Source organism: Phoca vitulina, unplaced genomic scaffold (assembly GCF_004348235.1).
Source record: "Phoca vitulina isolate PV1807 unplaced genomic scaffold, GSC_HSeal_1.0 scaffold50, whole genome shotgun sequence".
Lineage (NCBI taxonomy): Eukaryota > Metazoa > Chordata > Mammalia > Carnivora > Phocidae > Phoca > Phoca vitulina.
In genome coordinates this window covers 1078580-1103888 of record NW_022589753.1, presented here as the reverse complement: position 1 = coordinate 1103888, position 25309 = coordinate 1078580, and the positions used below count along the sequence as shown (strand labels likewise).

The following is a 25309-nucleotide window of genomic DNA, read 5'->3' as shown; positions in this document are numbered from 1 at the left end:
AGTGATGGGTAGCGGTGACTAGCCGCAGTTCACGGGCAAGACCCATGCTGTGCCTACGCTCTAGCCGTGGCCACGTGTCGGTTCTCCTCGGCCTGAAGGCACCGCGTCAGCCTGCCGGCCACGGCCACGGCCACGGCCACGGCCACGCTGTCCGCCCCACCACGCGCTCCCTGAGCAGCACCAGGCCCTGGGCACGTCTAGCCACACGCGGAGGAGACAGAGCGGTAGGGTGCGTCACCCAGCTCGAGGCCGAGTGGGGGGCCCCCGTCCAGCCCCAAAGTCCCAACAGGGAAAAGCGACAGCACACGAGGGACAGAAAACCTTCTGTAGACATTTATTCTACTTCAAGTAACAAAACCTATGGAGTTGCATGTTTTAATGTACAGTGATATCATACTTTGCAATATAAAATACAATTTACAGAAATTTCTATCAAGTAAACCTAAAGAAACACACTTGATTTTTACATTTGTGTATTTAAATTAGAAAAATTTGTTTTACATGTAAAAAACCCTTCACATCATATTAGATGTTGGAACTTGACGCCACTTCAATGTAATTTAACCTCCTGACGCTTGGTCTGGAACCAGTCACACCGAGTCACCAAGTTCTCTGTGTTCGTTGGTATCATTTGAACGTTTGTGCTAGAAAGTGAAAAATCTGTAGTGATGTACAATGGAAGAGACTCCAAAGAATGAATGAAATTCTCTAATTTTACACTTGCAAAAGTAAGTTTATGAAAATATAAAAAAATTATGAAAGTGTATTTGTACAGTCAAATAAATTAGCAAGGTTTTCTCTATTTCCCTCTTTGGAAGTACTTGAAAATACGCGACCAGGAGCGGGACGCTGTTTGGGTCAACAGCGTCCCGGTTTGTTGTTCTCGAGCTAGAGCTACTGTCACTGTTTTCTGTCTCAGACTTCACACAAACACTGTTCCATTTTCAATGACAGACTTTAAAACGCATCACCGGCCAGGGCGACGGTCTGGGGCGAGTGCACTTTCCCTGGGCCACAGGAAGGACTGTGGGGATGGTCGAGTTTCACAAACAAAAATGCTCCTGATTATTCAAATCAAAGTCACCCCCCACCCCCCACCCCCGTTTTAAAGTACACTTAATTGGCTTCTTTTCTCACTTTCTTTAAGCTGGTAAAGGTCACACCTTTCTCAATAAATTGCTATTTAAAAAATGCAACAGTTTCTACTCGGACAGATGTAGCTTTTAATCCTGTTTTTGAGAAAAAAAAACATATAAGGTGATATACAAAAACTGAGCAAAACTAAGAAATGTTTTGTTTCCTGGTTGAAATTTGTAATTCACATTTCCTTGTGACAAAAGAAAAACGCGTTTGTAAAAGCTCTTTCTCCCCATCCCCGGGAGGAGCGGAAGGCCTTCTCCCCCCCACCGCCCGCCTGTGCGCGGCCGCGCCCGTCGCCGCAGCTTTTCAGAAACAGAGATAGAGACGTCAGTAAAGGTACGGCTCTAAGGTCCACGGAAATTCCCTTAAAATTTACTCTGGTCAAGTTACTGGAAAAGATAACTTTATAATCTGAAAAAGCAATATGCTTCTGTAGACACTTTCCCATTTCAGTAATTTTAAATGGAAATACTGAGTTCTTATTTTTTTTTTTAAAAAGCATCAGAATTGTAAAGATGTGAAATTTTGTAAGAAACCACTATACACAAAATTACAGTAATTTTTGAAGTCCAGAATATTCTATTCTGCATCTAAGTTCGCAGCTCTTTGCAAAACCACGTGCTCACCACGGCTGGGGCCAGCTCTCGGGGAAGCCGGCTGCGGGCGGGCGGCTGGGGCCAGAGCAGCCGCGGGGTCTCGTGTGGTCGGCGGGCGGCCGCTAGGTCTGCGCGGCGGGGGCGGCAGCCCGAGGGGCCTCAGCTTTGGGGTCGCGGGCGCCCTCCTTGCTTTTGCTGCGGTCCTTGCGCTCCCGGCCGTGGTCACGGGTCCGGTCACGGCCGCGCTCCCTGCTGCGAGACCGCTCCCGCTCCCGCCTGCGCTCCCGCTCCCGGTTTCGGCTGCGCTCCCGGCTCCGGCCCCACTCGGCCGCCCGCTCCGGCTCCCGCCCCCGGTCCCTGTCTGCACCGCGCTCCCGACTCCGGTCCCACTCGCGCCCGGGGTCCTTGTCGCGGTGACGGCCCCGCTCGTGGCCCCTTTCCCAGTCCCGCTCCCGGCTCCAACGCCGCCCTCGCTCCCGCCGGCGCTCCTCCAGGGCCCTGCCCGGCCGGTTCTCTGGCAGCGCGGCTTCGGGCTCATCCAGAGGCTTTTCTTTGGGCCCGGCTTCAAACCGCTCCCTCGGCCGCCCTTCAAAGGCCTGGCTTCTGTACTCGTGGCCCTTGCCCTCACGGAAATCGGCCTCAGGGCCCTGTGTGGGCGCCTCTTCCCAGCGCTCCGGCCGGTGCGGCGGCGGGTGGCTGGGCAGCTCTAGCAGTGGCCTGGGGCCCGGCTTCAGCCCCGGCGCCGGCGGGCCCTGGAAGTGGAAGCGGGGGGGTGTGGGCTCGCTCTTCTCGGGAAAGGGCACAGACCCTCTGGGTCCGCCAAACGGAAGGGGTGCTGGCGCCCGGGGGTTGGCAAATCTCGGCGGTGAGCTTACCCTCTGCTCCTCGAACTGCTGAGGCTGAATCCCCCTGGGTCCTGGCATGAAATTTGGTGCTTGGCCTCTGGGTCCTTCAAACTGACCAGGATGCGGCCCCCTTGGGCCCACAAAGTGGCCAGGGGGGGGCCCTCTCTGACCGCCAAACTGGGAGGGAGGGGGACCCCCTCGGGGCCCTTTAAACTGTGACAGCAGAGGCCTTCTCTGGCCTCCAAACTGGAAAGGCGCCGTGCTCCTACTCCCCATGAACTGGGCTTGTTCTGGCCCCTCAAACTGAGGGGCAGGGCCGGCCATCTCATCGTATGGGCTGTCCTGGAATTCCCTTTTCTCCCCGTGGGGGTCCTTCCGCTCTTCAAATTGGGGTGGTGCTGCTCCTCTGGGCCCCCCGAGGTGGGAGGGGGAGGGACCCCTGCCATCCCCGTAGGGAGGGGGCCCATGTGGCCCTGAGAACAAGGAAGGGATGGGCCCCTTCTGGGCCCCGAATCTGGCCGGCGGAGGCCCCCTTGGCCCATCGCTATTAGAAACGATATTCTCTTCTGAAAACGGAGGGACTGGCCCCCTTGGTCCTGGGAAACTGGGGCCATGAAGCCCCGACGTCCCAAAAGCACGTGGTGCTGGGTCACGCTGGCCCTGAGATGGGGGCGGAGGGGCCCCTCCTCTCTGTCCAGCTGTGGGGAACGTGGCAGCCCCCTCACCGGGTCTGCACTGTGGCTCTCTGTCTCCTTCGGCTTCAACTGCCGGGTGGTCACCTTTTTCAGCAAACTGAACATTTCTCGGATCCTCGTACTGGGTCGAGCCAACCGATTTTTCCTGAGAGGTACACGCTGGGCCTGAGAAAGGGTCCCTCCCTCCAGGAGAGGGGAAACTCTGCCCGTCGTTCTGCAAAGGGAAGCCAGGCTGAAACGCGGTGCTGGGGGGCGTGGGCAACAGCACCTTGCGGGCAGGTCTGGGCATGCTGCTCGAGCCCGCCGAGGGCGGGCCGCCATCTGCCGGGGGCGGTACGGGGCTCAAGGAGCGCTCGTGCTTGGGGCCGTCCGGCTTGGCTGGCAGGGCAGTCTCTGCACCCTCTTCCCGGGCTGTGGGGGCCCTCGAGCCAGCTTCGCTCTCGCAGTGATCCGCGGCCAGCCGCCGGGCCTGCCGGGGGTCCCGACTCTGCCGCGGGTCGCAGCCGGGGCCGGCGGCTGGAGGGGCACCAGGGAGCGCAGCGGGGCGGCTGGTGGCCTGCTGCTCTTGCGGAAACAGCTCGGCCTGGGGCAGGGAGGACTTTGGGGGTGGCGACATGAGTGCCTCGGCCACGGAGAAGTGCGCCATGGAGGCCCCCACGGCGGCCCTCTGCTGCCGTAGCGCGGCTTCCTGCTCCTCCACCTGCCTCTTCTGCTCCTCAATCTGCTTGTTGAGCTCTTCTATCATCTTCTGCTGCTCCACCAGGGAGGGGGCCGCTCCGGGGGCCACGGGCTCACCAGGCCTCTCCGTGGCGCCGCCCTTCCCGTCCACACACATCCTGTTGGGCAGGTCGTCGATGGCCACTTTGGCTTCTTCTAAAATGGTCTCATCTTCTGGGTCATAGGCCACCTCCTCCCGCTCGGCGGTCTCGGGGGCCTTCTCTACATCAGGGCGCCTCCCACGCTCGAGCTGAGTGTCAAAGGCTCTCTCAGGGCCGTACTCCTCTTCGGGGTCATACGGTCTGTCGTCTTCCTCGTCCTCCAGAGCTCTGTCTTTTGAGAACTGACCGAACTGCTGGACAATTGGATCTAGTAAAGGCGCCGCGGGCAGCCCGCCGTCGGCCTTGGCTTTGGAGTCTGGGTGGGAGGCTGGGGCGGACTCCACGGGCTCTCTGGCAGGGGGGTCAAATGACTTCTTCTTCCCAAACAGGGTCTGCAGGATGTGCTCCAGGGGCGAGGCTGTTTTCGGGGCGGAGGAATTGGCAGAGGCAGCGGCCGCCGGAACAGCCACTGCGGGGGCTGAGGGGACGCTGCTCATGGCTCCTGGTTTGAGCGAGGACAGGATCTTCAACACAGAGGACGAGGCTGGCGCAGCTGGGGGCTCCGGCAGCGGGGGCGGCGGTGGAGGAGTCCCTGGGGGTGTGGTGCTGACCGCCATGTCCCCGGAGCCCACCTGGGACTTGGGGGGCTTCCTCTCAGACTGCGGGGCCGCGGGCACTTTGGGATAGACTGGAACCTCCGTTTCTTCTTGGGTCTGAGGGCGGATCCGCTTCTCCTCTACCTTCTCTAATTCTCCAGCATTTGAAGGACGTTTTATTCTCTGACAGATTACTAACCCAAGGATTATGTTGGGACGTGGTGACTCAAGACCTGAAAAACAAAATATTTGTGCAAATTTTAGAACCTAACTTCAGCCTTTGTTCCTCAGATGCAAACCCTATTAAGGGTGGTAGTGGAAGAAACTCACTGGCAAAGTAAAATCAAGTGTTTGAAGAGTTTACTGCAAAAGACTGCGGAGCCACGACCACAGAGCCCAGGGCCCAGCTCACGCGTAAATTCACCCGACTGTCACAACTTACGTTGTAGATCTAAACACCAGATATACTGCTAAAGCAGCTGCATGAGAGAGGAGGTGGGGAAGCCCATTATGCAAGTACCAACATCTGCTAACCTACCGGGAGTGAGGCAAGGTGCACTGGGAGGGTTTTTCAACAAGATCTTAGCTGTGTTCTTTTATTTGCCTCTTGCTAACACATCAGAAAGGCAATAGCCTGTCCTGTCTTAACTGAGGATTTGCTCTACAGAAATGAAGCTGAAGGTTCGATCAGGGGGCCAGTCTGACAACTTGGTTACGATGCTCACCTCCGCACATGCCATTAGGTAAGTTCACTAGCTGCTGGTGTCCAAGTCGCAGTGAATGGGAAGGACCGTGCTGACTGAAATGGCTAAAATAAATGTTCTTCTCGGTTTGAAAGACACTCAGTTAACAAGAGCTAAGTAAAGCTCACGGTCTCTGTAAGCACAGGACGGCGCTGAGACACAAGCGCAGGGTGTTCAGAAAACTGGCCACGCGGAAGACCCTGGGGTTTCTGGGCACAGGACCGCTCTTAAACATAATCATTTCTTAAATAAAAAAAGATTATTCCATTCTAAATCGTACATCAGGAATGTTAGTATTTCAATAATGATTCTCTGCCCCACGCTCATAATAAATCCAGAACACCAAAAGAGGAACAAAAAAACCCAAGTCACAAAACAGTAATTTTAGGGAGAAATGATACGCAAAAATTTGTCAATAGCGTAAGATACTTAAAATCAAATTGTATGAATTCACCTGATACATTGTTGCTGTAGTATATAGGCATTTATGCTGCCTGTATATAGCTTTCACTTACTGAAAATCAGTAGTTTTCTCATTCTTTTTGGTTTTAAAGATGATCACAAGTCACTTCAAATAGTTGTTTTTGGACACCATTATATAATTCCAAAATGTCTGTTAATCTTCCCAAATTCCAATAGAGCTGGGTTGACAGGCGGAGCACACGAGGGTGGAAGATGGCCCATCCAGCCCCCGAGGAGGAAAATCAGGTATGCCAGAGTGCGGTGGGGAGACGGAGCCTCTGCGCACACAACCTAGTGCTACCCTCCCTCCCCCGCATCGGGAAGGGCCTGCTTCACCGGCTCGTGTGTGAGAGCGGGATGCCCATGGAAGACATCCACTCCTAACACACCAGGACCTGAACACCACCTTCATTAGAGACCCGGCTTCCAGAACATTCTCTCCCTGGCCCCCCCCCCCCCCCCCCAAAAGCTGTGTATCCAGGAAAGGAAGAGCCTGGCAAAGGAGGGAATAGAGACTGGAAGGTCAGGCAGCCCACCCTGAGTGTCCTATCGGAATGTTTCTGCTCAGCAGACATGAAGGGTAATCTATCAAGTTCATTCCCTAATTAACATGAGTTAAGGGTATTTTAACTTCGAATGACATCTCTCTTACTCTAACAGCCATTTACTGAACACTTGCTTACTCAGATCCAGTTTTGGGTATGATCAATTGCTGAAACGGCTCTCTGCTGGCCATTCTGGACCGAGTGTCTGCTGCCTGGCTCTCCCTGAGGAACCTGACACGCGAGCCAAAGTGAAGGGGTGTGCTCAGCCGCGTGGGTGGGTGGGTGGGCGGGCGGGCGTGAGCAAGGGCTGGGGAGCCTTGTGGAGGGGAAGTCCCACGACTGCACTCAGCGCAGAGGGCTGTGCCCCTCTTAAGGAAAAGCCCAACTCCTGGCGCACCAACGTCAAGGCTTGTGGCTGGGGATCGAGTCTCAGGTCAGCAAGCTGTGCGTGACGGGCAAGTCACGGTGTTAAACCCAGGAAGACCTGGTCTGGGGTCTGGTGAAGTGTGCCCTTCCAACTAAAACTCCCCGACAGTTTCACGGGCTGACTGGAGAAAACAATCACTACACCCTAACCTCGGCAACGCTCTGTAGGTTCCAACCTCTGCTGTCCTAGTCATCACAGGTAAGATGGTTAAATTACTCAGTATTTACATTTGTTTTGACAGCAGCGAGCTCTCTGGACATTGGCATCTAATTAAGTAGCGTTCAACTCTCAACTACCTCATCTGCACAGATCTGTAAGTGATCTAACGAAGTTCCAGACTCATAGCAGCGTTAGTTTTGAATTTCGCCAAGATTTTAAATTTAAACTGGGTGGTCACAAAAATGCATACGTCTGTTTCGAAGTAGTCAGATGTTATCATCTGAATTGTGTGTTCATGTTATGGTTGCACAAATATCTGAAGTGTAACTAGCACCTTGGCAATAACTGACATTTGTGGAACAATAAAATTCACTGATCTGTCTCGGGCCTTAGGATCCATCTTTACTGAGATGAGGGTGCGCCCGACTCGACCCTGCCCTCTGCTGCCACAGGGCAGGTGGCAGGCAGGGTGACCTTGGGCAAGAGCAAATGGGTGCCCACACCTGGGGAGGCAGTAGAGGGCCGGCTCTCCTCCAGAACGTCCCACTCCCAGCCAGGGCCCTCTGCAGGCCTGCCCACTGCCAAGTGCTCCCCTGGAGAGGACAGGGTGTCCGAGCGGGTGAAGCAGCGGCCGTGGCCACACCGGCTGCAGCGTGGAGACCAAGGGCTCCAGCCCAGGGCACAGGGCTGCTTCTCTGCTTTTGCAAAATTCCTCCCTTTGTCCATCGTTAGAAGCAGAGATGCTTACTTACCCACCGCCCTTTTGAGGGATGTTAAGTTTGTTAATTCATAAAGCCGATGAAAACAAGCAACTAGGTGGGTGGGAGATTGCAACAGGAGCTGCAGCTAGGGGGGCCATCCTCCATTTCCAGAGGAGTGATCACTCGGAACAAGGGTGTCGGCACCCACCCGCTCCGAAATGCCGGAGCAGATGTGTCTTCAGGGGACTGCGTGGGTCGCACAAGCCTCTGTGGTTGTAGGCAGTATGCAGGCATCCCCGAATGTTCTCAGTGGAAGGTCTCTAGCCTCAGTCTCCACGGCTGGAATCAGACCCGCACAGAAAAAGTGGGCAAACCCAGGGACTGGGGACATCTGCCCCGCCGTGTGCCAACGGACTTCCTGACACCAGACCCGAGCCAGGATTTGTGTTCCTGCGTGTGAGCGGCAGGGAGGCCAGGGAAGGTGAAGGGGCTGGGAGCATGGCCCTGGGCCGCCCTCAAGCACCTCAAGCCTGACACAGCATGGGACAAAACTTTGTTTTAAACTACCTGAAAGCGGACTCCCGAACCCCGAAACTACCAAAATGCTCTTACCCCCAAATCTATCTGGCACTCTATTTATTTTTTTAAAATGAAAACTCTTATAGTCTGAATCCATCAAAACAAAATTTTCACTCCTGCTAAACAGAAACGGTGTGGGAGTTAACGGGCCATAGTTCTGAGGTATGACCTGCCTAGGAAGAGACTTGGCAAACACAGGGGGCACTGTACACCTCCCCCACCTGCGGCCCCACCGCACACACGCGTAACGCACACGCACACACACGCACCTCTCCCTCTTCCCAATTTTGAATCCCTAAGACCCGTACAAAGCCACTGGGCCCAGCGCGCGTTTCAGGTAAAAGGAGAGCGTTGTCTGTCTTCGTCCGGGCTGCACGCCCAAAGGGGGGTCGTGTTGGCTTATAAAAAAATAAAGGTGGAGACTTTCGTCCTCCATCCCAGTGGACCTGTAACAGGTACCAAGAGCTACCAAATGGTTCAAATTCAAACAAACAGTGACCAGTTTCCAGGAAATATTTTTATTGATTTCGAAGGAGAAAGCGGTACATTGAATTCAATACCATACTTGACTTTGAGAACGTGGGCACAGCCATGACTCTTTCTCACACACACACGCACACAGGAAAACTGAGGAGCGCTTACCTGGCAGGACTGCACCTCACAGAAGTTTCCAGCTAGTTAGAAAGCAGTTAGAGTGAATGCAGAAGACGGCACCATGGGTTTACAGGGTTCATGGAAACCGCCCTCCGCACTAAGCACCCGGCAGGCGGACTCCCTGCCCTCCCTCCCCACCCTCCTCCCCGTGCGCATCCTGGAAGCCCACCACCACTCCACAGGTGCTCCAGGCTGGAGCCTGCGCCCTACCCAGTCCCTCGGTCCCGGCCTGCCAGGGTCACAGGGGGCCGTAAGATGAACGTCCAACGTCAGCTGGATCAGAAACCCGGGCTTTCCAGGTGTCTTCTGAAACTGTGCCGTTAGGTTATTAAGAATGACACGTGGGACAGAACAAGACAACCTGGTATTTCTAATGGACAAATCCTACAAATTCACACGGACGGAAACGTCCTCAGAGAAGCTGAGCGTGCTCTGGGTGTGTCCTGACACGCTGCGTGGACACCTGGTGTGTGGGCCGAGGAGTGGCCACGCGTGGACACACGCTCCGTGTTCACTGTCAGGAGCCCGACGCTGGGGAAACACTCAGCACTGGCCGAGGGGCAGGCGCATGCGGAGTCCCCAGGTTAGGAGCCTTCTGCGTCCTGCTTCTCAAGTGTGGACAGCAGGAGTTTGGGGAGAATCCCACATAGACGACATCTACGGGGCCCGCGAGTCCAGGAGGTGAGGGCACCTGTAGCTTTTCTCCACGAACCGAGCTTCAGGGGGAGCCGGTCACGCCCTTCTGCAACACCCTCCCCGCCTCCTGCTCACACGGCAGGCCCCTCACCCAGACCGGTGGCTTGCCGGAGCCGGGGTCCCGTGTCCGCTGAGGCCTGCGCTTCGTGTGCTGCGCAGAGACCGAGCGTGACAGACGGGGGAGGTGTAGACCCGGGCACAAGCGACTACGGGGTGTGCGACCTCAGGCAAGCGACAACCGTGGGCAGCGCAGGGGACTCCCCGGGAGAGTGGGCTGTGGTGGGAGTCAAGGGCGCCCCCGTCAGGCTTGGGCAGTGCTCGCTGGCTGGCGCCTGCTCGAGTCCGCCGGCTGTTCTGCTGAGGGACGCCACGCTTTCACGGGGTGCCACGCAGAGACTGACTCTGCGAGGACAGGGACCTCCACGACGGGAGACACACCCCCACGCCCAGCCTTTCACACGCGACACACACCACGAAACCAGGACACACGGACAGTTGGATCTAAAGAGCGCCAAGTCACGCTATGGGTACGTGACGCAGGTCAGGCAGAGAACCTGGCCGGGGCTCGAGGCTGTTTACTAGGAAAGTGTGTGAAACACACACAGGTAAGGATGGCAGTAGTGGTATCAGGAGAATAAAAAAACATATGCTAAGTACAGTTAAACCCAGAAGTCCCTTAAATTACAAAAAATCTTTAAAAGCTTATGAGCAGAATTTCACTCATCACTACGTTCCTAAAGCCCTCCCTCCTGTCCTGTATTTACTGTGGATGGAAGTCTGTGGGTCGTCCGGGGAGCCCTTCGAGTGGTTTTGGAGCTTTCGGAGTGCAGGTGGCCGGTCACCGAGCGTGTCCGGGGGGTCAGCGGCCATCACGCTTAGCGGATCTGGCGCGTGCCACCCACCCCACCGCCCTCCTTGTCCCTGTGTCACCCTGGAAGTGTCCCTTGCGACCCCCGCCCCTCTGCCGGCTGGGCTCCCCCCGCCGCGGCTCTGCTGGAGGGTCTCCTCACCTGTCCACTGCAGGGAGCCTGCTCCTGCCTCCGCATCAAGCCCAGCTCCTTGCAGCCCTGCCCCAGCGGGGCCTCCACACAGGCCTCCGCTTGCTCCCGACTGTGACGTCTCCGGGAAGCTCACCCCCTGCGGACCTCGCAGCTGGGGCGGCGGGAGGAGCTTTAGCCCGGCTTCAGGGAGCTGCGGATCTCAGCCGCGGCTCTGTGAACACCCAGTGTCTGTGTTACCAGGGAGCCCTACGCTTCTGCTTACGCTACATCCTCCACACGAGCTTCTACGCTGGGGACTGACTGGAGGCTCTTCACAGGGCCTGGGAGGCCAGCTTCTTCCTCTTCACCCTCGGGGACTCAGGACGGTCATCCAGGGAGCGGGCCAGCACGCTGCACACAGCTGCTCGCCAAGAACCTCCAGCAAGGTTCTTTCTGCCACCCGCTAGGGGGCGTCTCTTCACCCCAAGGGTTCGCGAGAGGACCCCCTCAAGTCCTTTGCTTTTAAACTGTACTCGGCACTAAGGTGACTCGGTGTAGCGTGCCGGCAGCTATCTACCCCCCAGTTACGGACACCAGCCCACAGCACTGCGGGCCGGCTTCTGACACGTAGGGACCAACCGAGCCCGGCTCAAGCGCTAAGAACACACTCCAGTCGGGACCCGGACGTGCGTGTGGGTGGTGCGCCCTGGCCCGAGCAGCCCTGCTGGGCCCAGCTACGGTTTAGGTGCAGTGAGTACGGCATGTGGCTGCGGTGGGAACACTGGCCGGGACTGGCGACAGGGCCAGGGCCACAGAGGGGCCAGGTCTAGGCAGCGCCAGCATGGGCCTGGCGTTCAGCCGCGGCTCTAGAACGACAAAGCACCTCGAGAGTGTTCACCGTGCGTTCTCCAGTGTCTCCGTCCTTCGGGGACTTCATGACCAAGGAGACACTTCAATGTGGGCCTCTTCTGCCAGCTGCGTACTCAGTCACGTGGACTTCTCAGGGCTTAACAGGAATGGGCCCCTCACACACCATGTCCCCTTTGGAATCACCCTCAACCCCTTGACACATCTGAGCTCTTTTTTTTTTTTTTAAAAGAACTAATTTGTAAATAATCTTCTAAAAGTACCACTTTCTAAGGAATGAACACACACAGAATAGCTTTCCTGTATCTCTTGCCTGGCATCTGCCCACCCCGGAGCTGCGGGGCAAGCACAAGCATCCCCCAAGCCCGCTGTGAGGATCACCTTCCTGTCCGGCCCTTTTCTGGCCTCCACTGACCTGAGGCCATGACCAGCTGGCTGGACGCTGTGGGATTTTCCCCTCTTCGTGTCACTTTTCTAAGACAATTCATGCCAACAGTAAGGGCATTTCTAGCGCCGCCCTCCGGTATCCCAGAAGCCGAGTTCTAGAGCTGAACGGGGCTCCCCCTGCACTCTTCGTTCCTGCTGCTAGACGGCCACGGTCGGGTGAGGTGGCAGATCTGCCCGCGTGGTGTTGGCAGGAAAGGGACGTGTGGGGTCAGGTGCGCACAGTCACCACTCACAAAGTTGGCGCTTACCTGGTCCCTCAAAGGGCAAGAGTTTGGATGGAATGGGGTCCTTAGCACTCAGTGGGATCAGGTAGAGGTCCTTGACGTGCCTGCTGTTATTAGCTACAACGCCAAAGCGGCCACGGCTGCTGAAATAGGAGTAGAGAGAGATATAGGCCACCTCCTCCTCCTCGGTCGCGGGGTGGAATCGGATCAAACACAGCTCCTGCAGCACAGAGACAGGGCGAGAGAGCGTTGGCCCGCGGCTGCTCGGAGCAGGCATCCGCGCTCAGCTTCCATCTAAACCTCAAAGGCCGTCTGAAACGAGAGAAACGAGCGCTTCTCGGCCCGGTCCCCACAGTCCTGCCGTCACGCGGTGCATCAGGATGATGGAGTGGGAGGGACAGCAGGGGCCCCAGCATCGTGCTGCTGGACTCAAACCTTGGTTTCGGCAGCAATCTCCTGAAGACCACTTCTACTCCTAGCCCTGCTATTCCCGAAACAGCCCTTTCTGTGTGTCCCTGGACCACACGTCATCCGCTCCGGTGCTGGCTTAGAGCAGAGTCTGACGCGGACTGTGAGGACAGTGGTCCCGATCACCTGGCTGTGTGACCTACACAAGAGCCGAGTGCGGCTCCATAACGGGAAGGCTCAACGAGACCAGAGGGTCTGAGCCCCGCGTGCGCCTGAGGAACACTGCAGCCCTTCCCCATGCATGCATGCCCAGCTGTGGCTGCAACTCCGGGGCTCAGAGCCTCCAGACCCAGGGCCCGGGCCTTGCGGGAGCCAGGTCACCTTCCGGCACCTGCCAGCTCCCTCAGTCACAGAAACAATGGGGAGACATAGTGCCTGTGTTTCTCACCGACCCTGAACTGCACACGCATTAATATACATCGTAATAAAACTGCCATTACCGTGTTACCCAAACACACAGTTATCCCGCTGTAAATGTCATTTTAAACATTTGCCTGGCAACATTTAATAACTTATAGGCTGACGTTGCAAGTACTAACCCATCAAGAAAGACTCGCGTTTACACAAACGCCTTCCTCCACGGGTGCAGAGGTTAGACTATGGCAGGTATACCTTAGACACAGAAGATCTGAGTTTGCCGACGTAATCCCAAACTGTTCTGGGTGTGATCCTTCCACCAATGTGAATCGTGTCCGGCAGGTCCTAAACAAAACGTACTTTGGGTAAATGACCAGTAAAACTGCAGCACTTTAGACTGACGTAATTTCAAGGCACCAAGCTACCCGAGATTCAAGAAGACCACAACTCCTCCACAGAAAATGGTTAACACTAGCACTAAATATTGGTTGGTTAGCATCCAGGATTACGGGTCCCCAGGCATGAGCGCAGCATGATGGCCTTCTGCCAAACGGGAGTATGTTTTGCAGAACGTTTCTAGGTTATCTGTTGTGAACGTGTACGCACAGCAAGGACTCGGACACGATCCGGAAGCGACTTACTTCTGCTCGCTAAGGTTGTGCGTACTAGTGCTGTTCACGCTGATTTTGGGACAGTGAAGAGCTGTGGTGTGTCCACACCAAGACAGTCACACGTGCCTTGCCACGCCTTCAGCCAGGAATGCACACACACTGGCTCAACGCCCTCGCTGAACAGAGGGAGGAGGAAAACGACCCAAGCTTTTTCATAAATGTTGGGACACTTCTCATTTGAATTTCTACCAGTGTCCAAACCGCTTAACCTGCTGACTCATGATAGGTTCTACGGTGCCTTCCGAGTGCGCATGCATCCGGACCCTCTGCTGGAAGGCTGCCACACACCTGACCCCGACACTGGGTAGAAGAGCTAGCTAAGGAAGGGCACGTGCACACACGTGCGCGCACACACACACGCTCTCACTCTCAGCTCTAACCTCACTGAGATAGTCACAGCACCCCGACACGGGATACGCCTTAGTGACAAATTTCGCTACACTCTGCATGTTAATAAATCCTTTCCAAATGGTGCTGAGTCGAGACAAAAAGAGGGTTGTATCTCCTTCTGGAGGGGACCTTGACTCGGAGAGGCTGTAAAACAAAACCAGAGAAAACAGATCAATCTTTCTCTCTGCTCAATTTCCAAAATATACAGATTTTATGGAATTATAAAGGCAAAACTAAATTCCTGCACGTTTTGGTAGCTTTTTCAAATTAGCTACTTTAACCATAATGCCATGGACATTCTGGTCAAGAAAAAATAAACTGAACAGGCAACAAACCTGAATGACCGTAAGACCACATTTCAGTTTTCAAGATCTGTGTTTAAAATAAGGACCAGGCACGCTAAAGCCAGGCCTTCTCATGCCCCTGCAAACAAACTATCAGAGTGCAGCTGTACTCCGGGTGGCTCGGAGCCGAACGACAGGACCCCCCACCGCCCGTTCCTTTGGCTGATCCATGGGAAACGGAACCCACGGCCTGTTCGTGTGGCACGTGTAGCGCACCTGACGCGCGGCGGCGCCGCCGGCAGGAGGTATCTGGGCTCAGGGGACGAGGACGGCTTAGCTAGTATGGACTTGGGCACCGTCACCGAGGTCACAGTGGGCTTCAGGACGTCTTGTCGGGGTTCCGCTGCGTGGGCACCATCTGGGCGGGCTGCTGCGGGGGCCGTGACTGTACACGACCCGCTGGACGCAGTCCTGGGGTCTCGGCCGGACACCGTGACCGTGGTGAGCACCGGGCCCCCACATGTCGCTGGGCAGGAGGGGCCTTCCAGGGCGGAGGATTCTGGGTGGCTGTCTCCTGGCGGCACGGGGAAATACTTTCTCTCCAGGTGCGTGTGAGAAGCACTTTCTAGGTCTGGCTCAGAGGCATTTTCGGGCAGAGTTTCTGGTATCGCTTCATCAGCTGAGCTAAGAACTGGCTCAGAGAGAGAGGTCTCATACTTGGATTTTGACTCTTCCTTCTTAGAAGCTGACAACTTTTGTTTTTTTGGAGCTGGCTCATCTTCTGATGAGGGAACCTGACCTGAAGAACATGAGGAAGGCCTTCCTGAGAAATCCCACACATTCAAGAGCACAGCTTGCCCCCAAGTAGATAATTTCTTATAAGAATAAAAAAATGCAACATTTTAAGATTTTATTTATTTACTTGAGAAAGTGAGCGAGCGAGGGAGAGAGAGCGGGAGAAGCAGGCTTCCCGCGGAGCAGGGAGCCCGATGCGGGGCTCAATCCCGGGACCCTGGGACCACGACCTGAGCCGAAGGCGGACACGGAACCGACCGAACCACCCAGGCGCCCCAGAAGCAACATTATAGAGACTAAATCCATACGCTTCAGAAAGGACGATCACGATTTGGAGGATCGGTGACTGAGGCAAAAGGAAACGAAGCCTCAGCTCCGAAGGTTCGTGCCCCAGACTGCGCTCACCTGTGCAGATTTTGCAGTTGAGATCAAACAGATGCGCCCGGTGCTGACCCGTGGTGTCCTTGAGCATGCTGCTGAAGACGTCCAGGAGGGGTGCGGTGCTCTTCTCCGGCATGGCCCGCACCGACTCCTGCTGCTCCTGCAGGGCGAGGAGGGGACAGCTGAGCAGGTCCCGCGTCCCTCCATCTCCACGGCAACAGCACAGAAGCTGCCCGGGCTGGGAACAGCCATGGCACAAAGGCGAGGAGGAGCGCCGCTGCACACAGCACTTGTCACAAGCTCAGGGTCTTGCCCGATAACTCAGAGACCTAAGTACCCTGGGAAAATTACTTTTATTCCATTCTCGTCCGTTCCCCAAGTCCCCAAGGCTTACGTCGGAGTCGGACACAGGTGGAGAGTCCTCCATGTCGGGAACAGGCTCCTGTTTAGTGGTGGTCTTCTTGTTCTCACTGTGCAGCTTATTTCTGGACTCCATCACCTGGGACGAAAGGGCACAGAGCATGAAACCTTGTTCAGGGGGCCTTGCTCGTGCCTCGCCCTTCAGCTGACGCCCGGGAGACCCAGAAGGCCCAGCACCGAGCGCCACCCCCCACGGCACTCACGGGCTTGGTTGGCCGCTCCCTCCACGTGGACAGCTCTTTAGACACCAGCTCTTCCGGCTTCATTCTCACAAGTTTTGCCAAAGAGATTTCCTCACGCAGAACACGATGGAAGAGCCCCTATAAACACACATCTTTAGTTCGCTTGCTCAGAAACACTTGGGTGTCCGCCTCTAAGACACCAGAGGGAATACAAGAAAACCACAGCAGTGCAGGAAGCCTCCACCAGAAGCCCAGCGGCAGCGGACGGAAGCCTGACGCACAGGACCGAGCTCAGCAGGGGCCAGACACTGCCGACACGAGTCGGCTACATGCCCTCGTGCGCCACGCTGCACCGACTCTGCCAAAAAGACCTCAGGGAGAACAGAATCAACTCAAAAAGGTACAGAGTTAGAATAAAGGTAGCAAGAAACAGCTTCTTCCATGAGGTTACCAGGATGAGACGGGAAGTGAGACTCTGCTTCGCAGCACATGGAAGAGTTCGCGAGGCCGTCGGACAGGAGGCCCGAAGACGGCGAGCCCCGGAGGGCGAGAGGCAGGGGAACCACACCGGGCCAAGTGGCTAATGCTTTCCCAGGAACTCTCCTTTCAACCCCACTGGACGCGCACTGCCCACCCACGGCTGCTGGGAGGACTCAGGCCCTCCCACCATGCGAGCACACAGCACCTGCCCAAGTGGGGAGCACCACAGGGCGTGTTCAAGACCACTTATCGTTGCTCTAAGGAAGCCCCGATCGGCGGGCTCGCTCAACTGAGGGGATGGTAAGAAGGCCGAAAAGGCTGTCTGAAGCCCAAATACAGAGATACTCATACGCTTAAGAATCTGGATGTTACTTTGGAGCCAATGAAATGTTACGAACGTAACTTCACAGCCATGTTTAGGAGAGAAGCAGCTGGTGAGACCAGGCCGGGCCTGAGAGAGTGTGTGCGAACCCGCACCCCGAGCCCAGGGAAGGTGTGACGGCGGCCCTCTGGCTTGCACTGCAAGGACGAGAACTTCCAGATGCCGTGTCCAGATGAACGCTGTGAGGTGTGCCTGGGAGACCCCGAGAGCCGGCAAGCCCCGCTCTGGGCCACCTGCACACACCTGGTTTTTGGGGTCCTTGAGGTTGAACATGATGCTGCGGTATTTGCTCTTGTAGCGGTTATCTGTGACTTGGAACAGGTTAAACATCTCCTTCTCAATGTGGAGGGCGATTTTTCCTACTTCACTTTCTGTCATGATTAAGTCATCACTGTCGTTGACTCTAGAAGGAACAAGAACAGGCCACATGAACCACTGCGCCCGCATGGGCCTTAAAGCGTGACAGTCACAAAATGACCACACTCAACAACTTTAAGAAATCAAGGAGAACAGCCCACCTTTTCCACAAAATCTCCTTCAAGGAGCGTCTGATATTTTGCCGAATTTGCGAATTTGGCTGCGACAGGGCGGGGTTCGAGGTCCCCAGGCGTCCTGGGGCTGGAGAAGCCAAGGGCACAGAGGCGGCTGCTGGCTTCCGGACGGCCCCCGCCACCGCGGCCGAGCTGGGTAGCTTTTTGGAAGCAGCTGCGGCAGCCCCAGGTGCCAGCGCTGCTTGCTTGGCGGCAGAAGCGCCGGCCGAGGGGGTGGCCGAGAGCCAGGGCCGCTTGGGTCCAGGGCCCTTGAAACCCGAGGGCGACTTCCTGATGGCCACTTTGGCTGCCGCTGCGTTTGCGAAGGGTGGAGACTTCTTTGGAAGGAGATTTCTGGGCAGAGGTTGTCTGCTGCCTGCTGAGGGGCCCGCAGGGGCCATTCTCTTAGGAGCCGTGGTCCTCTCCTCCGCCCGCCTGTCCTCCTTCGTGGCTGCAAAAAAGATGCGCACACACTTAGTGAGGCCACATTACTGTGGGAGAGCAACTTAAAATAATTAACTATTAAGTCCAGGAAAAAAGTGCTACAATGAAGGGTTGCCACCAATATGGATGACCGTGACCACACCTTATTTCAGAAAAATATGCTTTGCTATATATTATTATGTTAAACCTTTTACTTCAAGCAACAAACCCTAGTCGTGACAAGCTTAATTTAAATCATGAACACAGCTTAAAAGCTGAAAGGCAAACCGCATCAATAAAATGACGTGGAAGAGCACTTTCTTTAAGATGTCAAGTGTCAGTTTTTGTAAACACGAATTGAGGAAATCTCAGGACAGGTCAGACAGGCACATTCCCCTCAAATGGACGTTCAGCTGCCCCCTGCCCATTCTTGGGGCTTCGGGAGGGCGGACCACAGGGCCTGGGGCGGCATGCAGGTGCTCTTTGCTGTCTCGATCAAAGTCAAGTGGATAAAGAGGGAAAGCAGATGGGGACTTGCGGCACAGGGAAGGTCAGTCACTTGACACTCAGAGGGGCTGTGTGACTGGCGGCCCCAAGGACAGCCCTCTGCTTGGACCCCATTTTGGGTAGAACAATAAATTAGTGTTTTTGGTCTAAACAAGGACTGCAGTAGAAAGCTAGATAAGTCAAAACCCCTCAACCTGCACAAAAATCTTTGTGATGCCGGTACTTTTTCTCCAGAGAGAGAGGATGTAAAGGACTAATTATATCCACACTGTATGAGACCACCTCCATCAAGGTCTCGGGTGAGCAAGACAACGGCTGGGGGCCAGTGCTGCAGCCCCTTGGCCCCAGGGCCAGCGGGGCCTCCAGGGACAGAGCCGTGGCACCAGCGCACACAGCAAGGCCACAGACGGCCGCGGCTCCACACCCTGCAGAGGGACAGAGCGACCCGGAACAGCGGGCACAGTAAGCAAGCCAGGACACCACGTGGGGACGCCGTCTAGGGTGGCAGTCAAGTCACTGGAAGGACTCCCGGACGAACTCCCTCCCCCAGTACAGGCTTCTCTCAAACTCTGTACTAGGGAGCCTCCCAAACACCAAAATAAGGAGCTTCAACATATGCTCCGGCGATCTTTCGGGTTTTCCCAGGGATTAAAAATCACTCAGTCACCAGTCGCTGTTCTAACGAACGAGGGAGAAGGCCTCAAATCTGAGGGAAAAGAGGCGATCCTACCCACAGAAGCCCAACCCAATGAACAGTGTCCCCGAGGCCACCATGGGTCCTTGGCCATCTTGGCAGAGGGCCAGAGCCACTGCTCAAGGTCCTCCCTCCTCGAGCAGCCGGGCAGGCCAGCGCTGCAATGGGAGCTAAAGGCCCTGGCACCTCAACTTTTCCCCCCTTTCAGGAGAAACACAACTTCCTCATTTTACAAAGTTTCCAACAGCGGCACTCCCACATGGATCCAACCTAGGGACAGTGCTCTGAGTACTTTGCTACCAGGCGTCAATTAGGACTTTAAATCCTGAATCTTCAGCCCACAAAGCCCTCCGACTTCATGCGTCCCGTCCGCCCCTGCCCAAGGTGGCCTGTCCTCCGGAACCCGGGCCTTGCCGGCAGCCTCAGGCCCTCCGCCCCCGGAGCAGCTGGCTCCTGCACCACATCCACTCTGCTCCCCACCACCCGTGCCCATGGTCACCGGGGGCCACACCTCTCAATGTCTCGTGTCCCTGGGAGCTGGAGTTTTAAAGAAAGCATGTGACAAAGCAATGAGAACGTCTCACAGAGTAAACAATAGGCACGCGGCAGGACCGCGGCAAACAGGTTCCCCCCGAGTACCTCGTCACGTTGCGTGTTTAAGCCTTGGGCAGTACCGTACCCCAGCATTTAGAAACCACTTTTTACCAGCTCAGATTTGGCTGCAAGGTCCACCTTGCCTGGGGGATGGCTAGTTTGGGGTTAAATCAAACAGATGGCAGTCCCTTTTCTTGAGGAAGCCGGAGCAGGGACAGATAGGTGGCACAGCAGGGACAAGGGGCCAGGATGGCAAGGCCCACGGCACGCGGACCTCGAGCAGCCACTGTGAAAAGTGAGGCCCAGAACCAGTTCAGTCCCTGCCCTTCTTGAAGACCAACTCTGCTGAGTGTACTTTAAGAGCACACTTAAAAAGCCGGCCTAAGGCACTTCAGAAACCCCAGTGAGGCTGGTCATGTACAAGACACCTGTGCCCATGACACCAGACATTTAAGTGGCTGCAGACGAAAAATTTAACTTTAAAAGCACTTACTGCAAGGTGTCCCGATCAGAATCTAAGATCAATACTGCCACTGGTCTAACCAGTATTTCCCCCTTCAGCAAAAAGCGAAGTCAAGATTATTTTTAGGATATTCCCAAAATACGTGACTAAAGTGACGTTTTATCCACGAATGGTTTAATGGTAAATAAACACAATCTATTTAAAAAGTACAGGATGGCTTTCCTTGACATCACGTTGCTATCTTACAGAACTAGTTGCTACTAGTTATAGTCAACTTCTGTTATCCCTTACCTGCACTTTGAGAAGTACATAAATAGGCACAATTAAGTAAATAAGCAAATTATTAGTACAATGCTCTGAGACTGATGGACTCCACCAGCAAGTTGGACATGACCCTCTTCTACTTTGAAATGTTTCAAATGTGCCAAAGGCCCAATCCGGCAAGTGCTGCGGACACTAGCTGCATTTGGTCCCATCGCAAACCAGAGTTGCCTTAGCTGCTGCCAGTGACCGGCCGGTGGAGCACTGCAATGTCCGCACAGCGAAACACTAGTATTTCTGAGAAGAGCTGACACTGAGTTTGCAAATTCCTCCTCTGAACTGACTGAACGTATTACACCGTGTATAAATTTACACAAGGGCAAGGAATAATCGTGTAACCAATCAGTCTAGAAAAGCACACAAGGGTGTCTTCAGGAGATGGTTGATGCCCCCAAGCACTGCGGGACCCCTCTGGTCAGCAGAGGGGAGGTGCCCGAATGCCCCCAGAAGCTGCCCAGGGTGCTCAGACAGCCTGCCGGGAGCTGAGCCTAAGCCAGTCCGGCTGCAAAGCCTCCTTTAGCTCCCACGCTCTGGGGCCTGCTTGTGGGGAAGGCCAGTGCCGCCTGACTTGCTGGGACCTCAGCAGCTACAGGACGAAGAGCTGCCCCTGGGGGTCAGGCCACTGCCCCAGATGGAGCGGTTTCTGCTGGATCTAGCCGCCCGTCTGTGACGGAGACGAGCTGTTTTGGGTGAAGCCTAGCCGAGAGCGCAGGTCCCTGTGTATGCACTCTCATCGGCCGCTTCCCAATGAGCACGAGACTGGGGCCTTGTCCCAGGGCCAGGCGGCTGTGGCGCTGCGGCATCGCTGGCCACTGGGTGGCACTGGCGGGCCTCCGCGGAGCCGGGAGCCCAGGTCTCCACCCAAGGAAGTGGCAGCTGCCCAGGTGAGGTTACAGCTCGCACAGCCCAGCAGCCCGACACCCACGTCTAGAGATGGCCCTTTACAGGGACCGGTGAGAAACCCTCAGGGCAGCGGCAAATTGCTCTAAACCTTCTGTGCTCTGATCCTGCCCAAACTAGTACCAGTTTACCCTAAAAACCCCCAGATGGGTCACACTGGTCTCAGGTGGGCTCACTCAGTGACTGGCTGGAATAGCCAAAAAAAGAACAGTGAATTGGTGTGACAAGGGTTCAGGTATGGGTGTGTCCATGGTGCAGGTGAGTCCCCAAAGGTCCCAACTGAGACACCACACGTGTTCCCTCCCCAGTGGCTCTAAAACTTGGCCCGATTCCCACCGCCAGCGACCTCCATGTGCCCCCCACTCCCACGGGGTCCCAAATGTGCTGGGCAGCCGAGGGCAGGCAGACACTGCCCCACGGCCTCCACCGCAGGAAAGGCAAGGCCAGGGCTCAGAGGGCACACAGTGGGGCGCCGTGCCGTGCGTTCTGGGGCTGGGGTGGCAGTTCTACACTCAGCTCAGCGGGACACGTGCACAATGAAGTTACCCACTTCCATGCTGACTGGCAAGATTTCTCCTGGTGTGAAAAGTCAAATTAACAGTAGCAAGAGAAAACCATTTTGCTTTTTGTGCCCTTGCTTGAATATTTTAAAGTGAGTTTTCCTGGAAACATAACCAAGTACCAATTTGCTTTTATATCAGAAAACATGTATAATTCCCAAATTAACACTCAAAAAAGCAAAAGCTACATTCCTGATGCTCTTCAGACTAGACATCAATCTTAAGAACGTCTTTATGAAGATCCCCAGGCAAATTGTCATGGCTTGGACTCCACAAAGCTTTTCTAGGCTTTTTTCTTCCTGATGTCCAATGTTTGAGTGACTTACACCTTAATGGAGACACACAGAACTCTCCACTTGTAAAAAAAAGGGGGAAAAAACCCCAAAACAAAAAACAAGTATATACCTGGGGAAGCAAGTCACCCTTCCTCATTGTAATAGTTTCACACATTGTATTTTGAAAATGAACCCAAAGCCTGATTCAGGCTGGATGGGTAATCTATAAAAGAACCAGTCAGATTGTCCTTTCACCACATGAACCACTCAGACAAAATGGGATTGAGGCCATGTGGGGAGACGGGTGCCTCCTCTCGACTACACGACTGGGATCTGGTGAGTGGCCCACTGTGCGCGCAGAACTGGATGCCGGGCCCAAGACTCACTTGGGAGTGGAGCGGCTGCTTTCCTGCAATCTCTCAAACTGGTTAACAGGCATGACCATAGTTTTAATAAGGTGAGATTTTAACCAGTATCATTTGTACCCGAATTGTCTACTAGTTCACCCAACCCACCTAGGGGGCCAGGGACATGTTAGGAGAGCCCACTGACCCTTCCGTCCATCCCTTGTCCCAAAGGGTCCCATTGCGCAGAAAACCCCAAGGCTGCTGGCCCTGTGCAGACCAGAGTTGGGGCTCTGCAGCAGTTACCTTTGCGTGCTTCTGGCTGAACTTCTCCAGGTTCTTGGCACTAGAAGAGGGCCCAGCCTTCATTTCAGCAAAACTTCTTTGGTTTGCGGAAGCAAATATAGCTATGTGCACGGGGACGCATCGTCACACTTCAGATCAAGAATGCTACAACTTAATGCAAATGCCCCTGAAACTCATGTGCCATATCGGAGGGGTTACGGTGGTATCGTCGGAGAGAACCGTGGACTCTAGAACACAGATACCACCAAAGGGACTGCACCATAGCATCTGTCTTTAGACATCAGAGTAGACCCACAGCTCCCCAAGGTCACATGAAGTTCACTGGAGGGCAGGTGGAGGGAGGCCAATCCTGCTGGAAACTTCCAGCGGCTGCAGCACGACTAAGGGGGAGCACTGGGCACTACTGGCAGTTTCATCTCCAACGTTCAAGTCTGTGTACACGTGAAACCTCTCCCTGACCTAATTTTCTGAAGTTAACCAGGGTTTTTTTAAGCTTGTGGAAAGTAAAAGTCTGAAATACCAAAAGAGTATCACTGAGCACCAAGGAGATTCCAGTCGTATGGAGAGCATCAAGTTGTCAAGCTACATCATCCTTCATCAGTACATGTTTTGGATTTCCCTCTAACTGGGGGAGAGAACCTTGGTTCAGATGTACCAGGTCTGATTTGTCCCCAACCATATTTTATTGTCAATGACAACTCTGGAATAGACAGATTAAAAATGGCTCACGTAACTGATAAAATCCATAACTGCGCACACCCAAGGATTTACATTTCTACAAAATATTCCTGGGTCCTAGTATCCCCCACATATTTATTATAGGAAACTGGTTTCCACTTAGGACTTCGGAAGCGTGTCTCTGGAGCCCACGCCTCTAGTTATCCTCGTGACAATCCGTGTTCTCCTTGTTCCATTTCACAAGCAGGTGAACCATCTGTGTGGCGTGCCCATGAACTTATAGGAGAAATGCTTCTATCTGCATCACATTGCTTTACCAAATCATCTGAGTCTGGGTGTATAGGTGGTTAGGGTTTTGCATTCTAATTCTCAAAGCTAGATGAAACTAGAAATCTCATTTTCCAATCAAAATCTGTTCAGAATCCCAGTGTTTTAAGTCCCCCGAGCCATTTAAGGGGTCCCAGATACCAGGGATTGTGCCTACGAATATCAGAATTCCACTTCCAAACACTAATAAAACAGGGACATTTTAGAAAAAAAAGTTTTCAGCCCTCTTCATGCCTTGACAACAGCGGGAGGTTGACCCAACATTGAAAAAGAACAGAAAAAAATAAGGTTATCAAAACAAAGAAACATGATGATTCAGGGAAGTAAATAAAGCGGCAGTGGCTTCTCTACGTGAAAAGCAGCCACACAGGAACTGGGGAGAAGAACCGCGCTATGTGCATCGCAGCACCTGGAGGACACAAAGCATCTGCTGATCCTTTTGTGGGGAGAAGCAGATAGAGCCTCCAAGTCCCTGTTTAATGGGAGGTCCCCTCACACCCTGTTCACGGACAGCCGTCCCTACCCATGACCCAAGGTCAGCAGCAGTGGCCTGGGGAGGAGAGGGAAGCCCAGGGCACCTCCCAAGCCGTGTGTCACTCCCTCAACAGTGGGTACTATGGGCAGAATGGGGGATGTACCCACAGACGTGACATGTACCCAGGTCAATGTGGGAACACTTCTAACCACGGTCCCAATACCAGCTGTACCCCAAATCTAGCCACCCCAACCCAGGAAAACATGCTCTGCAGCCAGCCAGAAAGGCAGATGGGGGTCCTTGTGGGGTCGGAGGGTTCTGCTGTGTGTGTGCATGCTACCTGATACCCCAACTGTGAGGTGATGGTTTGGGGGCGAGGCTGCTACTCACCAAGGTTGAAGTCGGGTATTTTACCAGTGACTGGAAGATGACATTTCTGAGATAACAAAAAAGGATCAAAAGCAACTAGCTCAGAAGTATGTCCCTCATGCATGCTATACATTTTGGGTATCCATCAGCTTTAATTCTGAGATGTAAATGTGCTGAAAAGGGCCGTCAGTCATCTGTCCCAGCTTTCTGTCAACTGAAGCAGGTCGAGCGTCAGTGAGGAGCTGACTGATGTGCAGAAAAGAGCAGGCAGGGGTGAAGAGGAGCTGAGAAGCAGGCCTTCTCCTGGGCCTCCCTCGCCCTCAAAGATGGAGTGAGGGGAAAGAACCCAGGGACAGGAGCCATCCAGGTTTCCCACCCTCCCCATCAACACTGGGAGCCTCGAGGCAGCTTTCCAAGTCTGCTGGTAGAGACGGAGCTGTACTGAAGCCAGCCACCCAGGGCTTCTGTGGTCCACCCCACCGTTTCATTCTGTTATGTGCCTATGACCAACTCAGAGCACTGGAGCACAGTATTCCAAACCGACAGCTCCGCCCCCCCC

At 54.7% G+C, this 25309-nt stretch overlaps 1 protein-coding gene across 3 annotated transcripts in view; it reads right to left on the bottom strand.

Annotated features, from left to right (window-relative positions):
* Window positions 1–320: 320 nt before the first annotated feature.
* DIDO1 (death inducer-obliterator 1) overlaps window positions 321–25309 on the bottom strand; it is a 51147-nt gene continuing 26158 nt past the window's right edge. For all 3 annotated transcript variants that reach the window (XM_032387524.1, XM_032387523.1, XM_032387522.1), the window contains exons 7-16: window positions 17503–17965; window positions 17228–17387; window positions 16144–16260; window positions 15915–16019; window positions 15545–15680; window positions 14621–15143; window positions 14051–14204; window positions 13255–13344; window positions 12199–12394; window positions 321–4923 (exon numbers count right to left, since the gene is read on the bottom strand). In XM_032387524.1, coding sequence (XP_032243415.1) covers window positions 1859–4923; window positions 12199–12394; window positions 13255–13344; window positions 14051–14204; window positions 14621–15143; window positions 15545–15680; window positions 15915–16019; window positions 16144–16260; window positions 17228–17387; window positions 17503–17965 — 5009 coding nt within the window. In that variant the 3' untranslated portion in view covers window positions 321–1858. The remainder of the gene's footprint in view (window positions 4924–12198; window positions 12395–13254; window positions 13345–14050; window positions 14205–14620; window positions 15144–15544; window positions 15681–15914; window positions 16020–16143; window positions 16261–17227; window positions 17388–17502; window positions 17966–25309) is intronic.